The following is a 25,026-nucleotide window of genomic DNA, read 5'->3' on the forward strand; positions in this document are numbered from 1 at the left end:
TCCGACAAATTGTACAAAATTTAGAGTAAAACATTAGAATAACAAATCTAAAAAATACAGATTGTTATTAGTTACTTTATAAATAATAAATATACATGATTTAGAAATATAAGAACTTATTTAACAAATTTGTATTTGCATAATTGTATTTGAAATGTATGTAAGTACATGAATTAATGTATTAAACAAAGCCTTCAAGAGATGAATCAATGAATTTTTTATAAATTGCCATAAATCGCGCGACAAATGCTTCCAAATGAAAAATTGATTTTGATCCTCTATGCATTTTATGCTCGTATTCAGCCGCAACAGTTGCGATTTCAATTTTTAGCTGAAGATCACAATTTTTTATACATTCTTGTAAAAGACCTTTAAATATTAAATCACAGGGTATAGCATGGGTAAGTAATTCATAAAGTCTGTTTCTTATTTCAAGAAGTTTCTTTGGACTCTGTTCACTGACCATCATATTAGCTGTATTACGAATATATACTTGCCAATCTGGTTCTGCAATTTTTTGATCTGCAGTAAATGGATACCTAATAAAAAACAATTAATGAAACACTAAAATTTGTATTACATTCATAGACATGTAGACATACTTACTGTTCAACCTTACAAGCTTCAAGCATTAATATCGCTCTTCTAAGATTTCTACCACTAGCTTCAGCTACTCTGGTAGCTAATTCATTTGGTAAAGTTAAACCTTCACGTTTACAAATTGAATACAAAATATTTTTTATATCTGATACTGTTGGAGCTGGTACCCTGATTCCTAAACACCTTGATCTAATAGCTGGTAAAACACGTGATGTTGAATTTGCACAAAGTATCAGTCTACATGTAGCAACATATTTTTCCATTGTTCTTCTAAGAGCATGCTGTGCATCTTTTGTAAGTTGGTCCACATTAGTTAACAATACCACTAATATCAATTTATTATGATTAAAAGAACATGAAAACAATCGTATAATGGTATTAGTTTTAACTTTAATATTTACCTTTAAATTCTCTTTGTCCACTTGGATCTATTTGATGAGTTTGAGCAGTAGTTTTTACCAAATCCATTACTACAACTCTATCATATATACCCACATCACTGGGGTTTACCTCAATGTGATAGTTACTACTTATTGTTGTTATCTCTAGCTTCTTTTTAGATGGTGTCTAAAAATATAGATATGTTAATTATTCACAAAATCAATAATTAACAGATTGTATATTTTGATGAAAGCAAATATAAGATACTTCAAATGTCATAGATTCCATCCTCAGCTTCTCAACTCCACTTCCATACAATTCTTTTATGATACATAGTATACGAGTTTTCTTTCCTGCACCTGATGGTCCATACACTAATAAATGCGGAAAATCACCTTTCTTCACCTATAATTATGATATAAAAATAACTGATTAAAAATAAAGTCTTTGGGGTAGTTAAAAACGTAAGTTCATAACAAATAATGGCGCGTTTTCGATATAACCTTTTCAATTCATGTAATGTTATGATATAAGTTATTACCATATTTCTCAAGTATTCTGCTTGTTCTCGATGATAATCCAATTTCCCGAGTGTTGTCGGGCGATATTTATCCACCCACAAGCTCATATTTGCTTAAATGTTGTAGAATCTGACTTGGTTTATGATTTTACCTATTATGAATTGTTATTAAATATCACATTCTAATAATGTATTCTTATTTCGAATATTTATACTTTATAAGAAATAAAATATTTTATTCAATTATTTATGTATTTCAACAATTATGAACTAAAGACAGAATACGGATATCTTCTGCGAAATAAATTGAATAAATGTGACGACTTTAAAAGCGCGCGAAACTAAACAGCCATACGTAAATGTATACCGCAGTTCACCAGAGTCCATAACTGCGACGCGCAGGTTGGAAGATGGTGCGATGGTGGGGGAACGCAGCGAGCTCTCTGCTAATCGCTTTCCACTTCGTTTGGGAGTATCGCCAATCAGGGCGAAGATGCGCACTGGAGAAGCGCGAAGAACGAAAACTGGTCTTTTCGCAGTTATGGACTCTGGTGAACTGCGGTATACATATATATACATACATATATAGTATAGAACAGTTTCTGTATGTGTTAATTAAAATTTTTAGGTAATTAATTATAGAAATTCTTAATAATATAAAAGCAATATGTTTACATCGTACCGCAATATTTTATATCGATAATTTTGGTATTTCTATTTATTTCTACTGTATGCAATTAATTAATTAATTAGCATTCAGCCATTTTTTATTAAGAATATTAATGAAGCGCCTAGATAATTATCTTCAATTAGGTTTAAACTTTAAATTGATATACTATAAGTGCCATTTTACGGTACTTTTATGTCATAAAATCATGCGATAAGATCCCATCTATCAGATAACGTTGTCAAATTTTTAAAAATTGGACGCCGAGCGTTATCGATGGTGTACATTAGCGTGATGCTTTTTTAATTAATAATTGTGATAATTTTAAGTAAACTGACTTTAATCAAGGAAATATAATAATATGATGATTTAATTTATAAAAAGAATATGACGTGGTAAGTTGCATAAGATGTTTTGATAACCTGAAAAGTTAATATGACAATTTTGAATTACATTTATACAGGAATCCTTTAAAGAAAAATCATTTGACTCAAAGACCTACACCAGCACCTCCTTTGTTATCTCATACAGAAGATAGAGAGCTTGATGTTGCCGTTCAAAAGCTCATTTAGTATGTAATGACTGCAATCTAATTTGTCTGTCCTACAGATTATTAAAGAGTATTTACATATTATACATATTCTTATATAATTTTCAATTTTATCTTTAAGTGTTGAAGACACAATTAGAAAGCTAACAAAAGAAATGAAAAGGTACATAGAGTCTATAGTAAACTTGGATCGAGCAGATCAGAGATTAACACTAAATTTGACAACTTGTGGCTTAGCGCATCTTAGCGACGAATTTAGAAAAGTAGTAGAAGATTATCATTCAGTCACAACACAGGTATGTTTATAAGAATACTTTCCTTTAATGTTGAACAGAATGAAGATTTTTATATTTGTAACAGGTTGGAAAAACTGTGCAAGAAATGGCAGTACTTTGTCAGAAAACTTTTATAGAACCTTTAAAAAAGTTACGAGACGAGTTTGTTTTAATAGCTGTAGCAATAGCCAAACGAGAGGAGTTGGTAACTGCTTGGAAATACTCTTATAATCGCGTGAAAAAGTTGCAAGAGAAAAAAGATAGAACCGCTAGTCATATTGCGAAATTAGAAAGAGAACGTCGAGCTGAAGAAGCTGCTGCTAAGGATTTAAAGACTGTACATGCTCAATTACTTGTAGAACTACCCCTGTTTTTAGATAAGAGATTGGAATACATTAAGCCTAGTGTACATGCTTTAATCATGATACAGTTAGATTACTATGGAAGTACAACACAATTATTTACACATTTAATGCCAGTTCCAAATGCTTCAGGATCCCCGTCTAGCGCTATGATGCCTGAACACGAATATCAACAAGCAGTGTCTAATCAAATGAATAGAATAAGAGCTCTTACCATTGTTAAAGATCACTGAAGATCGTAAGGATCGTTACAGCAATAATACAGTATGACGATATTGTGTAGGGGTTCAGGTACTATGGAGGTATGGGTACGAATGTATTTATCACATGGCAGTATTTACACTGTTATTGTAAAAGTATAAGTAGATTTAAGATGGAATCATTCCTTGATTTCGTTTGTACTGAGCACCAGAACGACGATTATGATTAGCTTGCGTCGATTTATGGGCATTCTTTTGTTGTCTGTTGTGCATGACGTTCTTCTCTTGCCCTCGCCCTTTTGGTTTACCTATGTATAATGCAATAATAACAACTGTTACAATATTTGTAACGCCACCTTACTGCGTTACACAAATGCTGTACGCAAATTAAAAAGCATACCAGTTACATTTGGTGTAGATTTTCCGCCTCGCATTGCTTGCCTTCGTTGTTCAGCTCTAGCACGTAGTTCTTCCGGATTCTGTACAAAGTGATCTTTTCCATTTTCTACCGCCGTCTCTTCGTCCTCTGATTCCGATTCATCTACAGTTTCTACCTTCTTCTTTCCAAGAAGCACCTAAAATTATTGCTCGTTTTAAAAATGATTGTAACTAATACTTGTTAGTAATAAATGTGTTATATATTTATAAATACTAACTCGTGGTGTAGTGAACGGTCTTGAATCTATTTCAACGGAATTGTCTTGTGCATTGCCGCGTATATCACGATTGTCGTACGTATCGTCGTACTCATCTTCGTAATCGTCTAAGACAAGGCTGTAGCTGTAATATATTTTTTGTTAGACTCAATAAAAATATTTTTATATGTTGTGCGTATTAACGAGTAAATAATTATTCAGTTCCTGAACGCTTACTTCTTAGTTATATAATCCTTTGGTACTTCAACAATTTCGCGAGTTTTGACGCGAACGGTATCATCGGTATAATCCTCAAACATACTAAGGCTTTCAATGTTAGAAATCAGATTATCATTGTTTACAGTCTCCTAAAAGAATAAAAAATTCGCATCTACATTGTGTAAAATATTAAAGTTTATCTTTGTATAATAAACGAAATTTATTTACCATGTAACTTGGTAGTGCATTATTTACTGAAGCTTCTGAATCTTTTAATTTCTGCAACTTAGGTGGTAATGTTTCTTCTAATACAGCATTTATCACAGATGCAGCATTATAATCGTAATGATCCAAACACAACTGTAAAATGTTAAACATGTTCTTGCAATCCACTTCTTTATTATTTATTAAAGTATCGAAATCGTTACCTCAATAAAACGTTCATCTAGATCGCATAAAATATCCTTAACTTCCGAGATAAGAGATAATAATTTAACAGAATCCTCTTTTATAGACATTTTTTTCTTATTTGATGAGTTTGTATTATTGGATGTGATTGCTTGCCTTGTAACACCACTAGGTCCAGCAACTGCTTCCTATAAAAGACAAATATGTAAAAATCATATGGAAATGATATTGATTTGTATTTTTTTCGTTAACTTACATTTACATTATTAGATAAAGTAACAGGTGAAGTAGTTGATTTGCCAGTAACTACGTTCACCGATTGTAATACATAGTCATACTTTATTTTATCACTGAATATTTGTTAAGTATTAAAAAAAATGTATGCTCATAATCGTTTTAAATATATCGTATCAGAAAAGGATACAATTCAGGACAAATATTTAATAACATCATTAAATCTCGTTGAACGGGATAAAATCGATCATAATCTGTAATGAATTCTTTTTCAGAACTGGCATTGGCTAAAAGGTTGATATAGTCATCCATTCGTTCTTTTATTTCTGCTTCCGAAATTGTGTTTCTATGTATAATTTTAATTATGTTCGTAAACTTTATATTAATTAAAACACATAATAAACTTTTACATCTTTTAACTTACAAATTTTCTTGGGTATTCAATACTGGCTCGTATATAATAACGCGGTAAAGGTTTAGAAGTTCGATCCTTGTTACATCCAAACGATGTTTCAATTCCATGTATTTCGGCATGTTCTCTTCATTACATGCAAGTTTGTCTAACGTTTTATACATTTCAGGTATTGTATTCCCATATATTGAAACGATTCTAATTATTGTTAAATGATAAGATATGAATAAAAAAGTCTTTGGAAACAAACAACAGTATAAATTTAAGCACTTACTTATTCATAAAATCCTCTGTGTGAAATATACTCACTGCAGGAGGATGATTTTTTAAAAATATAGTGATTGTTGATGATATATCTAGCACATATAACGTCATATCTTCTAAATTACATAGTGTAAGTTTTGGAATAGGTCTATATCTCTCTGACAATGAAACTGCTTCATTGGTATATCCAGTGGAATAATTATCAAACTTCCTTTCAACATTTTCAAGAGCCTAAACTAACAATACTCATGTTTAGTTCTACTTTTATATAATATTAATTAGTCTGTATATATTAATATGTCACCTCTATGAAACAAGGAACAGCTCCTTGAAGATCGATATTGTATCGTGGTTCTAATATAAATAAACAATTTAAAAGTTTTCCGATTATTTTTTCGTTTTCTCGTCCGTAAAGTTGACAGAGATCTAAGATAATTGGAACCGTAAATATGTATTTCTCATACAATAAATTTCCAAGAAATGGACGGCTCATATGTTCTTCTTCGCTCTCCTTGTTTGTTACAAGTCTTGTGAAAACCATAAGAACATAACGGTGGAGTGCCTCTAAGAGTTTTAACATTTCAGGACAATTTGGAAAACTTTCTAAAGCATAAAATGGTGGAGCTTCTTGTAAAAAAGATACCAATACATCTATGATCGACGTATTGAATACAATGTTTGACCAAAATCTAAATAAAAAAGGAATATAAAACATGACACAGGAAAGTATACACTTGTAATAAATTACTACCTTATTAATTTACTAATTATATTTACCTATAAAAAGGAAGACTAAGTAACCATTTTAAATCATTAATAATATAATTGACAATATTCATCCAGTGTTCTTTTGCCCCCGAAATTTCACTTCCATCATCGTCGTATATAGCAGGAGCCTCATAATGCAAAAAATAACGATCACTTGCCCATCTTTTGTTCTAAAAAATTAGTAAAAAATAAAATATGTTTCAAAGTTGTAAACATAATTAAAATCTAGGTATCTTCAGCTGTGTACTGCTTTTTATAAACATACCAAAGCGTTAACGTATTCAACGATTCCTTCGGTTTTGATTTTTAATTTTAATTCCTCCAACGGTAAAAGATCAGGATTCTATTAAACATACAAAATCATTATGTGATATAACAATTATAATCAACCTAACCCTATACTGTTAATAATTTTATATTTAGAAACTGTGTAAAAATAATTGGAAATATGTTACCTCGTAGGGATCCATGTTCTCGTATAATTCATTTTCCGTCATAAATACTTTTAAGCGTCGTTAAACAATTGAAGATATAATAAATTAATTGTTAACCAATACGCTTTCGATAACGCACGGTGTAAATGCGATTGTCTTTTCACCGACTAACCGTCAAATTTCAAGAGCATGCACATCGGGTAATCCCAGAGGAAAAACATGATGATTTTAACAATGATTGGTAGTATGTATGTATGTATGGTCAAAGGACAATCCGGACATCAGACGAGACACGAGTACAAATTGTCAAACTTGATTATTGCGTTATAACAAATAAGTTTATCGTTTTTAAGCTATATAAATACATATGTAATAGAAATTTAACATAAACTGTAACGTGTTAAGTGTCATACGCAATAGAAAATGAAAATTAGTGATATTTTATATATACAGTCGGATCAAACTGGTTATTTATTTTCCTTCGAATTTACATGGTCGAATCAGTTGTGAAGAGTGTCTTTTCTCTGTAAATACCCTTATTAGAAACTGTTGTATTGGACTGCATTTTAGCAGGACCAGCAGGACTCAATCACAGATTAAAGAGAATATACATATAAATAGGGTTGATAATAAGAGATTAGTCTAAGATTTTACAGTCAATTGTTTAAGTTATATGTAAATATATAATTCAGCAACTATGTTGTCAACAAACTCTGTGATAGAAGAAATTTCGAAACTTCAGTGTGTTAAACGTATGCGGGCTTCTGTTAATATTGCAATAAAATATGGAACTATGGTTGGAGCGATAACAATTACATCTGGTATTCTTGGTGGACCAGTAGGATTAGCAGTTGGTAATTATTAAATAATTCAATATAATATTTAATTTATTCTCTTTGTCATGTCTTGCATAAATTTTTAGGTGGTATGATCAGCAGTTGTGCATTAGGTTTTATGTCACAAGGAGAGTTAAAATCGGTTCCTGATATTCTTCTTTATGATACCACTCCAGAACAAAGGGAGAAACTGGCAAAGTTAATAATGCAACTTGTAAAATCAAAACCCACAACAATTTGCGACTTTATATATGATATAGGAAATGATACACAATTACAACAAACAATAATACAAGTATTAACAGCATTTTTATTTGCTGAGCTTGGTGTAAAAGTTCAGGTATGAAAAAAGAATATAAACAAATATGTAAACACATTTGTTATTAATTTTGCAATATAAAAATTCATTGATTGCTTTGCACAAGAAAATTTTAAGTATATTAAAAAATTGTTATGGTGTTTTGTTTTTTAACTAATTTATACCATTTTCTTGAAATTTATCTTGCATTCAATAAAATTAGCTATGTCATAAATGAAACAGTACGAATTGATTTTAATAAGGTAGATCTAATAATGGTATGAAATATCTTTCTCTACATAATATATAATGTAAAAATAATAAAAAATAGTATTTGTACACATTTGTAATCCTATTATTTTATTAATCTTATACCACTGAAGCTGAATATTAATGTAAAATTACAATAAATACTATTCTATACCATTTACATAAGTGTATCTTTTCCTTACTCAAATTTTTTCTCATTTTATATTTTGATTTTCAATTATGAATATAACAATAATAAATTGCTAAATCATAAACTATTTATTCTTCAATTACTCGCAACTTTCTTTTTTAAACCATGACGTAAGAATTGTTAAATGTTCGGTGATATTGATGCGAAGAATTAATATAAAGCCGTGTTTCTATATGTTCAAATATATTGAAGATTTATGATTATTAGCATAAATATGTAAAGTTTTTATTTTCAATTGAATAAAATTAAATACTCTTTAATTATGGATAATTTAGATTATAAAATTGTTTAGTATATTTATAAATGAATTAAATTTGTATAACACCAGATGGCGTTAATTATTTCTTCAATTCAGAGTATCCTCACTATCAATTTCTTTCCTTATGTGCATGGCGTAGTTGAAGGTAAGTTTTACAATAAATCTTGAAAATTATTGAAAAATAAGAATTGTTTAAGCGTTCCATTTATATTGTTTATATTTACAATTTTTATAAATGCATTCAAAAGAGTCAGTGCATTTATAGTTGTTCTATCTTACTTACTTTCAAAGTACATTTCGATTGAACACATGGCACGTTGCAATAAATGTGATTGATACACCTTATAATTAATAAAAACCAATTTAATGTATCAATATTTTTATGTATAATGAAACTGTGTATTAAATATTACAAATTTTTGAAAAGGTAATATTTTTAATAGAAGCAAAGTGAACAATATTAATTGTATTGTTACCATTTATTTGAATTTCACAATGCTGTGAAATATGCAAGCAGAATTCTAGTTTACATTTATACGTGCACAATTCGTGAACAATTTAATGTATTTAAATGTAAAACAGCAAGTTATAGGTATATATATATAGGTAGGTATAATTATATATACTATGTATTGGTATCGTAAACTTGTTGTAACATATATAAAATGTATTAGAATTGAAACTTTCCATTTTCAGAATTTTCAAACCAAAGTAATTTATTTTATAGATAATTTGCAACTGAAGGTGTAACAACAATCATCATGCCACAAAACGAATACATTGAAAGACACCGTAAACTGTATGGAAGACGGTTGGATTATGAAGAAAGGAAAAGAAAAAGAGAGGCTCGTGAGCCTCACAAACGAGCAGAGCGCGCTCGTACTTTGCGTGGTATCAAAGCAAAGATCTTTAACAAAGAGAGACGAAATGAAAAGATACAAATGAAAAAGAAAATTAAATCTCACATGGAAAAGAAAGTAAAAGAAAAGTCGAACGATGTACCTAACGGAGCGTTACCTGTATATCTATTGGATCGTGACGTTAAGAAGGATGCAAAAGTTTTATCCAATATGATAAAACAAAAACGAAAAGAAAAAGTTGGCAAATGGGATGTACCGATACCAAAAGTTAAAACGCAATCAGAATCAGAAGTATTCAAAATAATGAGAACCGGAAAGTCTAGACGTAAATCTTGGAAACGAATGGTAACAAAAGTAACGTTTGTCGGTGAAAACTTCACAAGAAAACCACCAAAATTTGAAAGGTTTATTAGACCTATGGCGTTGCGTTTTAAGAAGGCGCACGTAACTCACCCTGAATTAAAGGCCACCTTCTGTTTACCAATTATTGGAGTTAAAAAGAATCCAAGCTCATCAATGTATACGAGTTTAGGTGTTATTACTAAAGGAACAATCATCGAAGTAAATATTTCGGAATTAGGTCTTGTAACACAGTCTGGAAAAGTAGTTTGGGGAAAATATGCTCAAGTTACAAACAACCCTGAAAATGATGGTTGCATTAATGCTGTATTACTTGTATAAATGATCATTATTGTATGATTAATTTACATGTTTACAAGAAGCGTCTGTAATAAAAAAGAAAATAAGCTTGAATACAAATTGCTGTTTTAGTTATTTCCTTAAATTCTTCGTGAAATTTGATAAATTATAAGACAGTTTTTTTTATTATAAATATTTAAGATTGTAAAAAATATGGGAACTGTTTATTTTTTACAGTTACCTTGATTTCACCATGCAGATATTTGTGAAGACTCTTACTGGGAAGACCATCACCCTCGAGGTTGAGGCATCGGACACTATCGAAAATGTGAAAGCAAAAATTCAAGATAAAGAAGGTAATAATATAATAAAATGATATTAGTTGTTTTATGGAAAGTTTGTAAATAACATTTTCATTTACATTTTAGGCATTCCACCTGATCAACAAAGATTAATTTTTGCTGGCAAACAATTGGAAGATGGTAGAACTTTGTCAGATTACAACATTCAAAAAGAATCTACGTTGCATTTGGTGTTACGTTTAAGAGGAGGAGCTAAGAAACGTAAGAAGAAGAATTATTCGACTCCGAAAAAAATTAAACACAAGAAGAAGAAGGTTAAGCTTGCTGTACTCAAATTTTATAAAGTATGTAAATATTTTTTAATATGTAAATAGGATAAAGTTATAGATTATTTTCTTACATAAAAATTTGGTATTGTACAGGTAGATGAAAATGGAAAAATTCATCGATTGAGAAGAGAATGCCCAATGGAACAGTGTGGTGCAGGAGTTTTTATGGCTGCAATGGAAGACCGACATTACTGTGGCAAATGTGGTTACACGCTTGTATTTAACAAGCCAGAAGACAAATAAAATGTAAAATGTATGATTACTTAATTACAAAAGTTTGATAAATATATAGGTATTATTTGTTTTTATATACCCTAATATCGGTTCATAATTATAAAAAATTCAATTTATACTTTTAACTGCCCAATGAAGTAAAATAAAGGGCTGTTGTTCTAAAAATTATTTATTTTTCTGCTTTACATTGTGCTAATATACATCTTCTATCCACACACATAAACATTATAAATATAAATATTATGTATATTATTAATATTCATACTTATATATATTTGGGTGTGTGTATTTATATACAAAGAATATATTGAAAATGTAACTTAATTTAACTTAACATTTTATACGAAAAACTTTTATATATATATAATATTCTACAAATACTTAAACAATATAAATGAATAAATTTAAATCACATTTTCTGTAGATCATAAATAATTTACATGCGTATTGTTGCGCATTTGAAGTAATCAGCAATCATCATCACAGCGTACTTGTTTACCTAATTACGTTATATGCAAGTACAACAATTATATATAACATTGGTGTCATTAAGTACACTTAAGTTGTATTAATAATGATTTTCAATAATATTTCCTGTTAATACTCACGTTATTTTTAACCAAGATATTTTACATATGTTTCATTTTACATTTCCGAATGACTTCGCTGCTCTGTATGCGAATTAAAACTCTTGAGACTTGGTTTCAACACTGAAAACATTTTTTCCGTTGCAGTCGGATGAATACTCATTTGTAATTCCGTTAATGATTCTTCTGTCTTTAAGTACAATGAAAGAATTTGATTAATTCATACGATTAAATACAACATAATATAAATATTAAACTAAATGTTTTACTTGTCTAAGTAACTGTGCAGCAGTATGAAGTACTCTTTGCCATTTTCTCATCTCTACATTATGCAAGCTTTCTTGTTGTTGTAACAAATGAATCCAATCTTCTTCAGTCTTTGGAGTATTCCTGACAAGTCAAACAATTTGTAACAAGTTATAAATATATATTATATTACATGTTAAATATGTGTATAGCATCGAGCGAAGTAGACTTCGAAGACCGCCTACCGGTCTTTCCGGAGAGGACCGAAAACCTGGGAATCCAGATTTGCGGTATGTCTAATACGTACTTTAGTACATGTAAGTCCATAATTGTATAGGCTGCAGCTTCTTCTAAACCCCATAGTTTATAGTATAGTAGACCATTGATCACCATTAAGCATAATACCGCAATTAGAAGCATCGAACTAATTATCATGTTAGAATCACCTCGAGCACCGGAAACTAGATATAAAAATATATAAATTATTGATATTCTTATATCGATGTAAAGTACGTGTTATAGTGGAATGTTGTACCATTCATTTCATACCAGTATTATCATTAATATGTGGCAAATTCAGAGAGTTCTGTAAGCTTGGAGACGTAAGATCAGCAGAATGAGTTTGTAAAACGATCCCGGGACCTGTAGCACGACGTCTTCTCCTTGCTTTCCTTTTTACTCCTCCAGTTCCGCTATTTTCTTCACATTCTATAGTTAATGCTTTTATCAAACTCGTAAAATATTCTTCTAACCCAGCCCAGCAGTTTTTCTCAATAACACCTGTGTTTTATTATTTAAAGTATTTAATTATTTTTTTTATCATTAATTGTATTTCATGTATATTTACCTTTCACAAAACCCCATACACTTTTTTTGTACTTTATTTGAGCGTAAACTGAGATACTCGTTTCATTTTCAGTAATGCTGTTCATACAGTAATGAACGAATACAGAAAAAGAGTCTGCGTATGGAATTCCAGCGTTTACACTTTCTACGTCGATACTATACAAATGACCTGGCCTGCTACATGGTAACATTATCTAAAAATATATTAAACAGTTCTTTGGACAGTTGATAAATTACATTAGAATAAAGATATACTAAATAAATATTGATACATATTTAATGAACTTAAAAAGAATTACCTGAGTTTCTGAAATATGACAACTCCTTGGTCCAATAGCTTGAGAAAGTGCCATTGTAAATGACAATGTTCTAACTTTCTGACCTGTTTGCTCATTTTGCGTCCATGCTGACTGTACTAAATCTTAATAACAGAAATATTGGGTAATATAATATTTCAAAGTAACTTTATTTCAATAATAATTACCTATCTTATGTACTGTATCTTACCGGTAGTTTTGCGAGCAGTTTGAAAATCTAAGAAAAACTTTGAATTTGTAAACAGCAAAGTGAATAATTGATCGATATGAATAGGAAATATAGCCTTGCTTATTTGACGACCTTCGTGCAGTGAAGTACATACTATATTACTTCGAACGCTTGATTTCACTGTAAACATAATATTAGAGACAATTAAATACAAAGACAGAATGTTTCATTTGTTAAGCATTCAACTGTGTCAACTTTCGAAAATTGTACATATAATAACTCTTCAATTCCTTAAATGGTGTCATCAATATAGATTTTATTACATACATGCGTGTTTTTCGGCTTCACTTTCTGTTGTATCGCTTAGATCAGTTGCGTCAAGAATAGGGTTTGACCGAGGTAGATGATGAACTTCTGGTTTCGATTCAATAATTGCATCCATTGTTCCAGTCATCGAATGATCCATATTACTATGTTCTACCTTTAATTTAAAATATACAAAATAAAATTGTTTTTTTCTTCTTCACATAATCACATATTAAATTACCTCTGAAAATGATTCAATAGACAATCTTGTAGACAACTTTTCATCGTCAACTGGAGGTAATGGTGGAACATAGTCTTCGTCGTCCGATGTTAAACCCAATTCATCTCCGTAACAAGAGTGTACAAGTTGCCACATTTCAGCTGCATTCATTGGCTAAAACATTAAACATTACAAATACAAATTTTAATAACAGCATGGAAAATAAACTTAACGTGTTGGCTAGTGGTAAATTAATACTTCGTGATGTTAGAGACATTTTATACGGTTCTCGTACCTTGCCGATAAGAGCATTTTGCCAGACACGAAATAACATAACGTATGTTTTATCTCTTGCTCCGAACGATGTGAAAAAAAACTTATCAGTGGCAGTGCATATTAAAATTGCGTTAGGAATAACGAGTGCAGTTTTTTCTTTGGTAATAGATGTAACATCCTTCCAACGTAGACATACTAAAGTTTCCCAACTGAAGATATTTGCGTAAAAGCATACATAATTTTGAGAAACATAAAGCCTACCATGAACTAATATTTCACGTTGTAGTGCACACGAATAGTCTGAAAAGCATGTATTTTGTTATATTAATGATATATTTATAATTTAATTCATACCATTAAAATTACAAAAAAAATTATTTTATTAAATAAGTATTTCATTGAATTCTAACGAGTACTAAAATATGCCATTATTGGACCCAGAAAATAATTAATTACCCTTCTCTCAGCGGTCTCCGGGTTTACTAAGATCTAACTTATAAACTACTTATCAGTCGTACATAGATGTTTGTGTCGTTTCGGTAGCTTACATTGCGCACATTTCTTCTATAATCCATTTTCTTATAGTCATCTTGTTTACATTATTGGAAAAAAAAAAAAAAAACACCACCCTATAGTGATAAAGTGAAATGTGTGCATCTGAGAAGTATGTTTAAAATTTAGTAGATGCGTAAAAAAAAATATGTTTATAACTGTTAGCAATATTTAATATTATCTATTTTCAATCATTAGGGATAAATATTATTTATTCACTCTTCCCCCTTTTTTTATTTAATATAATTTTGAATAAGGAAAGAATTTGTAATACAAAATTCAATAATTTAATAGCAAATAAGACCAAATATACCCAGAGTCCGCCTAGGGCACTATGTTACGCGACCGTTAATTACTTACCAACAACTAATCTTTCATCATCTGGTACATCTTTAAAAATTCGCTTAAAATCTTCAGATCGAGATTTATAGGTAGGATATAGAACATTATACCAAGATGATTTCTTTTTACTTCGTTCGCTTCCACGCGTTTCTTTCTTCCCTTCGTGCGAACTTTTCACAGCTTGAGAGGAGTCCGATGACTTGTTTGCTAAATCCTGTTGCTACATTATGAATATTTGAAAAACTAAACATAAATTTTATGAGGAAATAAAATGATAAAATCTTACATGTAAATCATCCGTTTTGTTCACATTATTATGTTCTTTGGCAGTTGAATCGTAATTAGTCTTAGAATGATCTCGTTTAGAGCGTACTTTTGGGCTAAGACGTGGAGACAAATTTGGACTAGAAACTGGGCTACCTCGATCTCCTGTTCCTCCAGTGATTGTTTCCTGAACATTATCTGATATACCATTTCCCACATTTGGTGCTGAATTTTGATTTTCTAATCCAGTGGAATTGACGGTGTTCATGACTTCACGGCTAGATATTAGCAAATCTTCCACTGATTTATTCCTGTTTCAAGCAATATTGAATATCATTAAAAATAATTATACATTAAAGCATCTGTTTTAGAAGATAAATAAATAAGAAAATAAAAGTATTTTGAAATAATAATATTTTAATTTTACGTACATAGTTGGATATTTTTGAATAGATTCCACTTCAAAGTACATAATAATTTGATAGTACAAATTATTAACTTTGATAGATCTGTGAATATGTCACAGCTTTATAATATACACTTGATTAGACTGTATTTAAAGATAGTATTAGAACGTTCAATGACAGTTATCATTAATAAAATACACTATTTTTATTGTAAATACATTTTGAAAACACACTGTATATACGATACTCGAAAAATGTGTAATCGTTGCGGTAGTGACAATCCATTTCAAGAAAAAATGTTGACAATCATAGATCACACGACAGTTCGTACAGTTTAGATATAATTAAACTGCTATCATGTTTTCGTGTAATCATTAGATCCTCACTTCCTTATCAAAATTTTTATCAATGCAAAGCCACTGTTCAAAATGAAACAAAAAACAGTGACGATCTCAAAAATTTTCCACCATATTGAATTATTCTATCCTTGTCTATCCCTGACACAAAATGGAACATAAAGTTTTTCAAAAATTATTACTAATTCAGCTTTTTTAAACAATAAGTCAACATTAGTTATTTAAAAATAAGCAAATTTCATTTTTAAGTACGCCTGCAAATCCTTATGAATGCAATTCCATCGGTTTTTATTAATCGGTACAGATTAAAACAATACAATTGTATATATAGTTATAAAAATGAAACTTCATAAAAAATTTCTAATGTAATGTATATATTTGTTCAATTATTTATGAATTATTAATCTTAAACTAGTTTCTATTTATATACTTAGGTAAAATTTTCAATGTAATATTCGCGCAATGATTCTCATGAACAGTATTAATTCGTTGATTTGTATAGTTGTATCTTGCATTTTACAGATTGCATTCCGCAGATGTGAATTATGTATCAACTGAAAAAGAAGATATAAAAACTTATAAGGATATATGATTCAAAACTGCTACTTATTACTTGTGGCCTGAGCGTACGTTGCCACTGTTATAATGCTTGATAGTTATCTGTAAGGTTACATGAAACTGACACGCTTCCATTAAAATAAAAAAAAAACACCCGGTTTTATAATACTTGACTCATTTATCAGGATTGAAAATTACTTCCATCAGTTTAAGAGTTATAAGTGAAATTTAATGATGGAATTTAAACGCCCTGATCTACCAAGTCGTTGCTCGTGGAAACCAAATGCAACAAATTCACCACATACATGTAGAATGGGGTGAGTTGATAAAAGAAAATATTCATTAATTAAACAAATTTAAAACTAACAAAAACCTCATATTATGATTATTATTTCAGGAAACCTGATCGTAGCAAGATTCTCCCTGATATTTTAACTACTATTGGACAGACACCACTTATAAAATTAAACAACATTCCTAAATCTTATGGGATTAAATGTGAAATATGTTAGTATTAACAAATACATTACTTGTAAGCTTGTAATAATACATATGTTTAATTTCAGATGTAAAATGTGAATTCTTTAATCCTGGTGGGTCTGTGAAAGATAGAATTGCATACAGAATGATTCAAGATGCGGAGGAAAAGGGTCTTATAAAACCAGGCTATACTATTATTGAACCCACAAGCGGTAATACGGGAATCGGTTTAGCTATGGCTTGTGCGATTAAAGGATATAGATGTATCATTGTTATGCCAGAAAAAATGTCAAATGAAAAAGCTTCTACTTTAATCGCGCTTGGTGCTGAAATTGTTCGAACGCCGACTGAAGCAAGTTGGAATAGTCCAGAAGCACATATCAGTGTTGCGCAAAAAATACAAAGCGAAACACCGAACAGTATTGTTCTGGATCAAGTAATATTTTATATAAGTATGAATATTAAGTATTTTTATTGTATTCTTATCACATTATATTTCTAGTACACTAACCCTGGAAATCCATTGGCTCATTACGATCAAACCGCGACTGAAATCTGGGAACAATGCGAAGGGAAGATAGATTATTTGATAGCCGGTGCAGGTACAGGTGGTACTATTAGTGGTATTGGACGAAAATTGAAAGAATTATCGCCGGATATAAAAATTATTGCTGTGGATCCTAAAGGAAGTATTTTAGATCCATCCGCTGAGTCTGAGAATGAAATTGGTTTTTATGAAGTGGAAGGAATTGGGTAGATAATGTTTTTCTATTGTATTTAACGTACAATTTAGATTGAAAAATATTAATTAATATCTTTTCAGATATGATTTCGTACCTACAGTGTTAGATCGTAATGTAATTGATAAATGGATACAGACTGAAGATGCTGAATCATTCAATGCTGCAAGAATGCTTATACGTCAGGAAGGTTTATTGTGCGGCGGTAGTAGCGGTACTGTACTCGTAGCTGCTCTTAAACTAGCCAAAGACATTCCCGAAGGAAAACGTATCGTTCTTATTTTGCCTGATGGAATACGAAATTATTTGACTAAATTTGTGTCTGATCATTGGATGGAAGTTAGAGGATTCTTGGTAAATTATTTTATTTTGTTGTATGTAGAACGTAAATATTACACATTTGACTAATACATTGTTATAATAAATTATAGGAACCTAAATGTAACAATGAGGTGAACAATTGGTGGTGGAATATGCAAGTTTCAAATTTATCATTTGATAAACCACTATTGTTAAAGGAAAATACGATAACGTGTCACGAAGCTATTCATATTTTTGAAGATAGAAAATCTCAGCCATTAGTCATTAGCAATGACAATGTACATGTAAAAGGTGTTATTATCTTGAATAAACTCATGTCGAATTTAATATCTGGTACAGTAAAACACACAGATTTTGTAGAAAAGACTATGATTAAACAATATGTGAAAGTTAAACCTTCAACAACTATTGGTTTATTATCGCGTATTCTTGAAAAAGAATCACACGCGATTATTTTAGATGACGAACGCGATGATGCTTTTGTTGGGATTGTAAACCAATTTCACATTCTAAATTTTATTACAAAAAATAACGATAAATTAACATTGAATAATTCAACCAATTAAATCGTTAAAATACAAAATACAATGTTATTCGCATTTCCATTTTTTATTATCTTTATTAATAAGAAAAAAATAATTTTATGCGAGAACTTGTATGTTAAACACAGATTCAGTTGTATTCTACGTTTAGGCTGATTATGTTAACATAAAAGTACAAATACATAATGTAAGGGATTGCTACAGTATAAGTAATACTTATGTACAATTATATGAACCTTATACTGAATTATACAAATTATAATATACGAATAAAATGCATTTATTATTTTGTTGTATAATTTTTTATGATTAAATATATCAGGTTTATTAACATTAAATTCGTTGTACTTGTACATGAAATTTACAACTTGGTAATGTAGAAATTTCCGCATTAACAGTACTAATAATTCCAAGATTTGCTAAACTTCCTCTTAGAAGTCCACAAGTAAATGCTAATAACCGTGGACTTTCTTGAAGATATTGTTTATTATTACTAGTACCTATTTTTTCTAATAATCTAAATGAGTTATCTTGTAATACATATACACCATGATGATTTGTTCTTAAATTATCGATTTGTTTATGATATAGACTAGACCAAAAATCTGTACAGATAAATTTGATCATATCCAATTCATCTTTAAATCGATTCCATTCCCGTGTCAATCGTTCAATGATTCTGTAACCAACACTGAATCCCATCCATTCAAGTCGAGACAATTCTTCTTCCCCTTCCTTGATATTTCAAATATTACAAACAAGCATAATTTTAATCAAGTTTATTATAATTTATGAATAGTTACCTTATTTTTACAAGTTTTGCTTAGAGCATAGTTAACCATTTCTGTATGTAAATATTCAAACAGACATTCATCAGCTTCTCCAGAATTATGAGAACTGTTTTTTGCGTCAAGTATTTGTTGTCTCATTTTGGTTTTAGTAAAATTACGAATTTACAGAACCCTTGACACACAAGTAATAAATGAATTACTAGGTTAACTATCAAGAAAAAGACAATCAGTGTACAATTTGTTCATCTTTTAAATGATATAATACTAATTTTAATCTTACTACATTGTCACAAAATTTGATACAATAAAAAGTAAATTTTTCAAATATATTTTGATAAGATAATCTATTTTTTTATAACGAAATCCACTGGTATGCATGTGTATGTTTATAACCTTTATAACCAATTAACCCTTTGATTACAATTAATATAGACTTACCTTAACCTAAGTTGATTTTCTATTATTATTTAAAAATTGTTACGTGAAAATATTCTTAATTATAGAAGAAAAAAATATTGCATTATTCTTTCAACAAGAGACCATAGCTGTCATATGCTGTCATACGAGTAGGGACGAATTTTCGTTCATTCTGCGCATGTTAGAGCATTGACCATGCGTATTCAACTTGTTTCTTTTTGAATTCAAATTTATTTTCAAAATTGTAGAGGTGAAAATAAACGAAACATCAAACATATATTAATAATATGTTTTTATTTCTGTTATTCAATATTGCTGTTGTTATAAGTGAAAACTTGATTCTCACCGAAGTGATTGAGTACCGGTAAAAATACATTATCGCACTGGGTGCGGTAATATTTGAAGTCAAATGTATTATAGTCACAATGTCCTCGTTTTATTTATTTCCCCAACCCCAAAGACCTTTAACAAATCCTGTAAGACCAGCTTGACCAGTTTTCTTAGCTTGATCACCGAGTTTTTCGCTCAAATCTGGAAATTCGACCATATTGAAAGCTAAATCGAAAAACAGTGGTTTGCAAGGAATAGGTTGCATAGATGGTGGTAATTTAAAAACGTTAGGTTGCTTGGTAAGAAGTGCAGAATCCTCTCTGTACTCGTGTAGACGTTCATACAGTGGTTTCTTCGATTTTGTATATTTATTCACTCCAGATTCCTCTTCTTGTCCTTCTTCTAAAACGCTGTGCGCGTGTGCCGCATACTTGGCACCTTCTATAGAAGTCTCCAATTTCTCTAGAGTATTTCTCAATGATTTTGGAAGTGCTTTACCATATTCTAACGCATCTTTTACATGTCGTGCAGATCTTTGATACAAAGCCATCGCTTCTCGCCATCGATGAAGATTCGCCAAAGATTGCGCCATGTAGTAACATCTAAAGGCTCTGTAACCTCTGGTCTTAGCTTCCTGTTCACGCAGAAATTCCTCGTCCTCTTGTAATTGTGATATTTCTACAAGATTGTGAAGAGTTGCTTCGTACAATCGTACGATATCTTGTGGTTTTGCTTTTGCAGATTCTTCAGCTACTTTTATCAAAGCTAAATTTCTCTCTAAAGTACGGGATAATCTGATATATTGTAAGTAAGTAATTAAATGCTGTGATGGTGATAGTTTATCGTTATCTTTGCTCTTCAATTCATTCTTGAAGTGATCTCGTACAGCTGAAATCGCATCTTTACAGTCTATCAAGTGCGCTTCCAGCAGATCGATCTTAGTTTGATTCGTAGCTGCTTTCTCCAACGTTTGATTTAATCTAGAATCGGCAATCAAAAGACCCGCCGCTCTTGATGGGACTACACCGCACGATTTTCCACGCCAGGTTACTTCCTCTGCGCTTGTTTGCTTCTCTCGTGTTTGTGCTATAAGCGAATCTAAACTAGCTAGTAACTCTCCACTCAGTTGACCTCTCATTTGCATCAGATCGTCTATGGCAGTGGTATCTCCAATATTATAGGCACAGTATCTAAGGCTAGGATTGAGTTCCTCAACACGCGCGTTGTACATTACTTGTTCGGATTCCGGTAGCGCGGAAGCCAGCTTTCCATACACTACCTGAGCCTTTTTTAAATTCTCCATAGCTTTCTTCCATAGTTGTAATTCAAAGTGTAGGGAACCGTGTATCCAAGCTGTGTAAGCTTGAGCTTCTAGCTTTGTTCTTGCATCGCAATTGATATTCTGTAATAATTGTTAATAATGAAAGCTCAATATTGGTTGGTATATCAAGATTTGGCTTACCTCTATTAACTCTTGTAACTGTAAAGAATATGTAGCAGCTTTTCTCAACCTGGATATCAAATGAAACTTTTTTCTTGGTTCTGTGTTAGATTCCTGACGTAGTTGCATGGCATAACTCCAAGCTCTCTCTGCCATCATCAAAGGAACTTGTAGAAATTTATCATCGGTAACCATTATAGATGTTATGTCTTTTCTCTTGAAATGCCGTCTGTCTCCTTGTGGAACTTTTAATACTTTCCTTAGGCGTCTGAGCCTTCTGGAGCAGTAACCACGATACCGTTGGTAATCACCATGTCTTAACCCATGTTGTTGTTGAGCTTCTTTTATTATTTTTAAAACTATATGACTATTAAGTGTTCATACAATTTATACAGGTGTCTCAGATATTAAAATAAGATCGTCAATTAATCACGTATAACAATATTCCATTAATATGGCAATAAATATTAATATTTGTATAAACATAAATTAAAATATTACCGCAGTTTTTAAACAAAATTTTCTACAATAGTTTAATGATAGGTAGATTTACGTAAACAAATGTTCTTGCCATAATTTTAGGCAGGAAAAAATGTATTTGATTTTAAAGAGCATCATGATAGAAACAGGTTAGAAAATGACATATGGCATTGACAGAACTCTGTCTGTGTTTAACAAACTTTTTAAAAAGGATACTTTCCAAGGAGTATGTCTTTTGTTCCTTCGATACTGCGTCATCGTTTACTTGATTTTCTTTTAATGATTCGCTACTTTTCTCCTCGATAACCATTGTACCTTTACCACGTATCCAATTTTCACCAAATTTTCTGCTATGTCCTCCTCAATTACAAAATAATATGATGGCGCGATTCACGTTCCAGCAAGTAGACGTATGGCGGCTACTTCAAATATATCCTAAAAATAACAGAATACTTGCATGAAATTATAAAGTAAGTTTAGAAAATACATCGTTTACCATTTATCTTTGCCCTATATTTATTAACTCTTTCCTAATGTATTCCTTTGTTGTAATTAGAAGTCACAAAGTAACCCTTAAGTACTCATACATACTGTTTGTACTTTTTTATTTGATAATAATAAATTAAAATGAACGAAGAACATTTATTAAACATCATACCACATCATACCAGCAGTGTAAGTTATTAGAACTTCCTAATGTGTATAATACTTTTAAAAACTAATGGTCAGTAAACTAATTAGAAATTGAACCATTGCGCCATCTATTAAAAGACGCCGGAAACTATTCAACACCTTGGCGACCGATACCGGCTGTTGAAGTTGGTAAGTAGTTTCCCCTGCTCTTTAATAGGTGGCGCCGTTAGTTTATTTAAGTTATCATAAGGTGTTGAAAAGTTTCCGCTGTTTTCAAATAGATGGCGCAGAGATCGAATTTGGAACTACTTTTGCGGGCGATTTAATTTTGCAATTAAATTATTAATTAACGTTTTAATTTTGAAACTGAATGCAGCTAAAACTTGGTTATCAATAAATTACGCGTTTACACATTCATTTCACAAGCTAATAAAAGAAGTCTGCCAAAAACTAGAAGTATGTTAATTACCTTATGTCAAATGTCAACTCATCTGTTTCAGATTGATAGCGCTTCCGAAATATTTATAGTATTCTATGTAATTGTTGTATTTAATAAATTTATAAATAAGCTACACGTATCTTATAATTCATTGCTTTAACGATAATAATTTATTGTTATGTATGTATTATGTAGGTATGTAAGTATGTAAATACATACCGGGATTGTTTGTTTTGCAATTTGCGGGGCATTTATGTTACGTATATGTGCATAAATAAAAAATGTCTTTAGATCAAACAGTTTGTGAAGGTAAAAAGAAGAATCTATTAATTGAAAATATTTATTAATTGATGTAGCGAAAGATATAGTCCTGTACTGACGATGTATACGGCGATAAGAGTGAATAATTTTAAGGTTATCTCTTTTTTTCATTATTTCCAGACCTAAAAGCTTTCGAAAGACGTCTTACTGAAGTTATTGCGAGTTTGCAACCAGCTACTTTGCGATGGAGAAGTACGTTTTTATATTTATCTGTACGTGTTATGTATCAATTTTGTGCATTCAAAAATTTATCTTCTAAAATAATAACATATATTTTCTATCGTTTCTTTACTTAAATTTCTTACTGTATTAATTTAAAAATAATTTTAGGATTATCATAATTAATATTATTTACAGTGCTACTGGGTTTTATCTCTGTTTGTACTGCTGTGGGTGCATGGCATTGGTTGACAGATCCAAATACACCTGCTGTATCATTCACACAGAGCTTATGTAACCATCCGTTTTTTGCAATTGCTAGTATTATTTTAGGTAAGTATAATACTACACAGCTTTTATTAATGTACAGAAAGAATATTATCATCTTATTTTAGTGATATTATTTATGATGGGAGTTCATAGACGTGTTATAGCACCAAGTATCATAACTCAAAGAGCTAGAAGTGTTCTTGGTGACTTTAATATGAGTTGTGATGATACTGGAAAGCTTATTCTTAAACCAACAAGACCACCACATCCACACGAAACTTAAAAAAAAGACAATCTTAAATTTACGTTACCTTTTTAAATGACTGTACAAGATGTCCACAAAGAATGTATGTATGAAACCCACTTTCAGTGTTAGTATACTATTCAAAATATTTCGTTTTCTTTGTCCTTAGAATAAAAAATTAATAATCATGTTAAAATATGTAAACTTTCAATTATTTGATATTATTTAAAGTGTTAATATTACATTGAAAGTGGAATGCCAGTACTGAAACTTTCTAAATTGCATTATGTTTAGTTATGAAAATATTTTAAAGAAGTGCTAAATATTCGTTGTTTTTATTTATTGTATATATTGTGATAGAAATACCTATAAAACAATGACAAATATTTGTCCCTCAATCAAAGAAATGTACAATACAGCTCTTGCCAAATATACTTGCCAAGAGTTAGCACAAGTTCAAATTTTTGTATAATATAATTTGATTAGTTTAAATCGTACGTGGAAAAAAAACAATTACAAATATGAGCGTTTCATTAAATTCTTCCAATCTTATAAATATATACAATATAATAGTATATATGAGTAATGTAAAATAAATTTGTTAAAATACTTTCAACAGATACAATTCATTGTGACAAGCTTTAATTAAAATTTTTTATCACACTAGTACCGTTCTATTGTTTACTTTTTATTGTATGAAAACAATTAAGGGTTTAAAACAATCATATTATTTTATGTACAAATAATTAAATAAAAAAGTAACAAATAATACAAATTTATTTTTCTAAATGATAATCAAAAAGTTTAATGAATATTATACCTTTTA

The 25,026-nt window shown here is 30.3% G+C and overlaps 11 protein-coding genes across 19 annotated transcripts; 6 read left to right on the forward strand and 5 right to left on the reverse strand.

The window, feature by feature from the left end:
• Window positions 1-106: 106 nt before the first annotated feature.
• Window positions 107-1,880, reverse strand: RfC38 (replication factor C subunit RfC38). Its single transcript, XM_034324278.2, has 5 exons — window positions 1,523-1,880; window positions 1,249-1,386; window positions 1,002-1,167; window positions 607-925; window positions 107-539 (listed from the first exon to the last, which is right to left on the reverse strand). The coding sequence occupies exons 1-5, from the start codon at window positions 1,607-1,609 to the stop codon at window positions 182-184; spliced, it is 1,068 nt and encodes a 355-aa protein (XP_034180169.1). The 5' UTR covers window positions 1,610-1,880; the 3' UTR covers window positions 107-181.
• A 407-nt stretch (window positions 1,881-2,287) lies between these two features.
• On the forward strand, window positions 2,288-3,588 carry LOC117604342 (bridging integrator 3 homolog). The gene is made up of 4 exons (XM_034324295.2): window positions 2,288-2,563; window positions 2,632-2,739; window positions 2,840-3,014; window positions 3,079-3,588. Exons 1-4 carry the CDS (start codon window positions 2,556-2,558, stop codon window positions 3,586-3,588), a joined length of 801 nt encoding a protein of 266 aa, XP_034180186.2. The 5' UTR covers window positions 2,288-2,555.
• A 135-nt stretch (window positions 3,589-3,723) lies between these two features.
• On the reverse strand, window positions 3,724-7,093 carry LOC117604341 (activating signal cointegrator 1 complex subunit 2). Its single transcript, XM_034324293.2, has 14 exons — window positions 6,951-7,093; window positions 6,761-6,838; window positions 6,505-6,665; window positions 6,032-6,416; window positions 5,738-5,958; window positions 5,476-5,661; window positions 5,242-5,397; window positions 5,074-5,167; window positions 4,838-5,005; window positions 4,638-4,769; window positions 4,428-4,558; window positions 4,212-4,335; window positions 3,956-4,130; window positions 3,724-3,863 (listed from the first exon to the last, which is right to left on the reverse strand). Exons 1-14 carry the CDS (start codon window positions 6,990-6,992, stop codon window positions 3,724-3,726), a joined length of 2,193 nt encoding a protein of 730 aa, XP_034180184.2. The 5' UTR covers window positions 6,993-7,093.
• Window positions 7,094-7,626: 533 nt separating this feature from the next.
• On the forward strand, window positions 7,627-8,338 carry LOC117604343 (protein C19orf12 homolog). Its single transcript, XM_034324296.2, has 2 exons — window positions 7,627-7,783; window positions 7,852-8,338. Exons 1-2 carry the CDS (start codon window positions 7,627-7,629, stop codon window positions 8,109-8,111), a joined length of 417 nt encoding a protein of 138 aa, XP_034180187.2. The 3' UTR covers window positions 8,112-8,338.
• Window positions 8,339-8,810: 472 nt separating this feature from the next.
• Window positions 8,811-11,199, forward strand: RpS27A (ribosomal protein S27A). Its single transcript, XM_034324549.2, has 4 exons — window positions 8,811-8,927; window positions 10,519-10,637; window positions 10,710-10,927; window positions 11,006-11,199. Exons 2-4 carry the CDS (start codon window positions 10,535-10,537, stop codon window positions 11,153-11,155), a joined length of 471 nt encoding a protein of 156 aa, XP_034180440.1. The 5' UTR covers window positions 8,811-8,927; window positions 10,519-10,534; the 3' UTR covers window positions 11,156-11,199.
• On the forward strand, window positions 8,868-10,409 carry Ip259 (NSA2 ribosome biogenesis factor-like IP259). Of its 3 annotated transcripts, none has more exons than XM_034324545.2 (2): window positions 8,868-8,927; window positions 9,510-10,409. In XM_034324545.2, exon 2 carries the CDS (start codon window positions 9,544-9,546, stop codon window positions 10,321-10,323), a length of 780 nt encoding a protein of 259 aa, XP_034180436.1. In that variant the 5' UTR covers window positions 8,868-8,927; window positions 9,510-9,543; the 3' UTR covers window positions 10,324-10,409. The 3 variants fall into 3 exon arrangements, with proteins under 3 accessions (XP_034180436.1, XP_034180435.1, XP_034180437.1); XM_034324544.2 differs by lacking the exon at window positions 8,868-8,927 and adding an exon at window positions 8,967-9,388 and having other exon boundaries at window positions 9,479-10,409; XM_034324546.2 differs by lacking the exon at window positions 8,868-8,927 and adding an exon at window positions 8,967-9,388.
• On the reverse strand, window positions 11,006-16,141 carry LOC117604459 (protein Aster-B). 4 transcript variants are annotated; one of them, XM_034324535.2, is made up of 14 exons: window positions 15,703-16,137; window positions 15,294-15,582; window positions 15,026-15,227; window positions 14,133-14,413; window positions 13,859-14,011; window positions 13,639-13,792; window positions 13,333-13,491; window positions 13,125-13,246; window positions 12,827-13,019; window positions 12,529-12,759; window positions 12,287-12,440; window positions 12,003-12,123; window positions 11,755-11,923; window positions 11,006-11,645 (listed from the first exon to the last, which is right to left on the reverse strand). In XM_034324535.2, the coding sequence occupies exons 1-13, from the start codon at window positions 15,741-15,743 to the stop codon at window positions 11,792-11,794; spliced, it is 2,232 nt and encodes a 743-aa protein (XP_034180426.1). In that variant the 5' UTR covers window positions 15,744-16,137; the 3' UTR covers window positions 11,006-11,645; window positions 11,755-11,791. The 4 variants fall into 4 exon arrangements, with proteins under 4 accessions (XP_034180426.1, XP_034180427.1, XP_034180425.1 ...); XM_034324536.2 differs by having other exon boundaries at window positions 11,006-11,923; window positions 15,026-15,221; window positions 15,703-16,141; XM_034324534.2 differs by having other exon boundaries at window positions 11,006-11,923; window positions 15,703-16,136.
• A 54-nt stretch (window positions 16,142-16,195) lies between these two features.
• Window positions 16,196-18,887, forward strand: Cbs (cystathionine beta-synthase). 2 transcript variants are annotated; one of them, XM_076689041.1, is made up of 8 exons: window positions 16,196-16,332; window positions 16,557-16,660; window positions 16,778-16,909; window positions 16,990-17,099; window positions 17,159-17,508; window positions 17,575-17,825; window positions 17,896-18,166; window positions 18,244-18,887. In XM_076689041.1, the coding sequence occupies exons 3-8, from the start codon at window positions 16,824-16,826 to the stop codon at window positions 18,697-18,699; spliced, it is 1,524 nt and encodes a 507-aa protein (XP_076545156.1). In that variant the 5' UTR covers window positions 16,196-16,332; window positions 16,557-16,660; window positions 16,778-16,823; the 3' UTR covers window positions 18,700-18,887. The 2 variants fall into 2 exon arrangements, with proteins under 2 accessions (XP_076545156.1, XP_076545155.1); XM_076689040.1 differs by lacking the exon at window positions 16,196-16,332 and having other exon boundaries at window positions 16,498-16,696.
• On the reverse strand, window positions 18,244-20,044 carry Trs33 (trafficking protein particle complex subunit Trs33). 2 transcript variants are annotated; one of them, XM_034324547.2, is made up of 3 exons: window positions 19,905-20,044; window positions 19,479-19,674; window positions 18,244-19,410 (listed from the first exon to the last, which is right to left on the reverse strand). In XM_034324547.2, exons 2-3 carry the CDS (start codon window positions 19,602-19,604, stop codon window positions 19,009-19,011), a joined length of 528 nt encoding a protein of 175 aa, XP_034180438.1. In that variant the 5' UTR covers window positions 19,605-19,674; window positions 19,905-20,044; the 3' UTR covers window positions 18,244-19,008. The 2 variants fall into 2 exon arrangements, with proteins under 2 accessions (XP_034180438.1, XP_034180439.1); XM_034324548.2 differs by having other exon boundaries at window positions 19,479-19,638; window positions 19,905-20,040.
• Window positions 19,176-22,798, reverse strand: Srp68 (signal recognition particle 68). The gene is made up of 5 exons (XM_034324537.2): window positions 22,631-22,798; window positions 22,351-22,569; window positions 21,676-22,013; window positions 19,905-21,615; window positions 19,176-19,410 (listed from the first exon to the last, which is right to left on the reverse strand). The coding sequence occupies exons 2-4, from the start codon at window positions 22,442-22,444 to the stop codon at window positions 20,320-20,322; spliced, it is 1,728 nt and encodes a 575-aa protein (XP_034180428.2). The 5' UTR covers window positions 22,445-22,569; window positions 22,631-22,798; the 3' UTR covers window positions 19,176-19,410; window positions 19,905-20,319.
• Window positions 22,799-23,278: 480 nt separating this feature from the next.
• Window positions 23,279-24,888, forward strand: Cnep1r2 (CTD nuclear envelope phosphatase 1 regulatory subunit 2). 2 transcript variants are annotated; one of them, XM_034324552.2, is made up of 4 exons: window positions 23,279-23,515; window positions 23,648-23,739; window positions 23,885-24,019; window positions 24,082-24,888. In XM_034324552.2, exons 2-4 carry the CDS (start codon window positions 23,712-23,714, stop codon window positions 24,237-24,239), a joined length of 321 nt encoding a protein of 106 aa, XP_034180443.1. In that variant the 5' UTR covers window positions 23,279-23,515; window positions 23,648-23,711; the 3' UTR covers window positions 24,240-24,888. The 2 variants fall into 2 exon arrangements, with proteins under 2 accessions (XP_034180443.1, XP_034180441.1); XM_034324550.2 differs by having other exon boundaries at window positions 23,281-23,515; window positions 23,648-23,719.
• Window positions 24,889-25,026: the final 138 nt, after the last annotated feature.

The sequence above is a fragment of the Osmia lignaria genome, chromosome 7 (assembly GCF_051020975.1).
Source record: "Osmia lignaria lignaria isolate PbOS001 chromosome 7, iyOsmLign1, whole genome shotgun sequence".
Lineage (NCBI taxonomy): Eukaryota > Metazoa > Arthropoda > Insecta > Hymenoptera > Megachilidae > Osmia > Osmia lignaria.

Coding starts and splice junctions, on each gene's coding strand:
- LOC117604343 (XM_034324296.2), top strand. CDS start 7,627: ATGTTGTCAACAAACTCTGTGATAGAAGAAATTTCGAAACTTCAGTGT. Junction 7,784..7,851: donor ACCAGTAGGATTAGCAGTTG/GTAATTATTAAA, acceptor ATAAATTTTTAG/GTGGTATGATCAGCAGTTGT.
- LOC117604459 (XM_034324535.2), bottom strand. CDS start 15,743: ATGTACTTTGAAGTGGAATCTATTCAAAAATATCCAACTAT. Junction 14,414..15,025: donor TGATGAAAGATTAGTTGTTG/GTAAGTAATTAA, acceptor CATGCTTTTCAG/ACTATTCGTGTGCACTACAA. Junction 13,492..13,638: donor TGAAGCCGAAAAACACGCAT/GTATGTAATAAA, acceptor TTATGTTTACAG/TGAAATCAAGCGTTCGAAGT.
- Trs33 (XM_034324547.2), bottom strand. CDS start 19,604: ATGAGACAACAAATACTTGACGCAAAAAACAGTTCTCATAATTCTGGA. Junction 19,411..19,478: donor GCAAAACTTGTAAAAATAAG/GTAACTATTCAT, acceptor TGAAATATCAAG/GAAGGGGAAGAAGAATTGTC.
- LOC117604342 (XM_034324295.2), top strand. Junction 2,740..2,839: donor GCCGTTCAAAAGCTCATTTA/GTATGTAATGAC, acceptor TTTATCTTTAAG/TGTTGAAGACACAATTAGAA. Junction 3,015..3,078: donor ATCATTCAGTCACAACACAG/GTATGTTTATAA, acceptor TATTTGTAACAG/GTTGGAAAAACTGTGCAAGA.
- LOC117604341 (XM_034324293.2), bottom strand. CDS start 6,992: ATGACGGAAAATGAATTATACGAGAACATGGATCCCTACGAG. Junction 4,770..4,837: donor TAGATGAACGTTTTATTGAG/GTAACGATTTCG, acceptor AACATTTTACAG/TTGTGTTTGGATCATTACGA. Junction 4,131..4,211: donor GACCGTTCACTACACCACGA/GTTAGTATTTAT, acceptor CAATAATTTTAG/GTGCTTCTTGGAAAGAAGAA.
- Ip259 (XM_034324545.2), top strand. CDS start 9,544: ATGCCACAAAACGAATACATTGAAAGACACCGTAAACTGTATGGAAGA.
- RpS27A (XM_034324549.2), top strand. CDS start 10,535: ATGCAGATATTTGTGAAGACTCTTACTGGGAAGACCATCACCCTCGAG. Junction 10,638..10,709: donor AAAAATTCAAGATAAAGAAG/GTAATAATATAA, acceptor TTTACATTTTAG/GCATTCCACCTGATCAACAA. Junction 10,928..11,005: donor CTGTACTCAAATTTTATAAA/GTATGTAAATAT, acceptor GGTATTGTACAG/GTAGATGAAAATGGAAAAAT.
- Cbs (XM_076689041.1), top strand. CDS start 16,824: ATGATGGAATTTAAACGCCCTGATCTACCAAGTCGTTGCTCGTGGAAA. Junction 16,910..16,989: donor CCACATACATGTAGAATGGG/GTGAGTTGATAA, acceptor TTATTATTTCAG/GAAACCTGATCGTAGCAAGA. Junction 17,826..17,895: donor TATGAAGTGGAAGGAATTGG/GTAGATAATGTT, acceptor ATATCTTTTCAG/ATATGATTTCGTACCTACAG.
- Srp68 (XM_034324537.2), bottom strand. CDS start 22,444: ATGGTTATCGAGGAGAAAAGTAGCGAATCATTAAAAGAAAATCAAGTA. Junction 22,014..22,350: donor AAAGACATACTCCTTGGAAA/GTATCCTTTTTA, acceptor ATAGTCATATAG/TTTTAAAAATAATAAAAGAA. Junction 21,616..21,675: donor AGTTACAAGAGTTAATAGAG/GTAAGCCAAATC, acceptor CAATTATTACAG/AATATCAATTGCGATGCAAG.
- RfC38 (XM_034324278.2), bottom strand. CDS start 1,609: ATGAGCTTGTGGGTGGATAAATATCGCCCGACAACACTCGGGAAATTG. Junction 1,387..1,522: donor CAGAATACTTGAGAAATATG/GTAATAACTTAT, acceptor TCATAATTATAG/GTGAAGAAAGGTGATTTTCC. Junction 540..606: donor GAAGCTTGTAAGGTTGAACA/GTAAGTATGTCT, acceptor GTTTTTTATTAG/GTATCCATTTACTGCAGATC.
- Cnep1r2 (XM_034324550.2), top strand. CDS start 23,488: ATGTCTTTAGATCAAACAGTTTGTGAAG. Junction 23,516..23,647: donor AGATCAAACAGTTTGTGAAG/GTAAAAAGAAGA, acceptor CATTATTTCCAG/ACCTAAAAGCTTTCGAAAGA. Junction 23,720..23,884: donor AGCTACTTTGCGATGGAGAA/GTACGTTTTTAT, acceptor TATTATTTACAG/TGCTACTGGGTTTTATCTCT.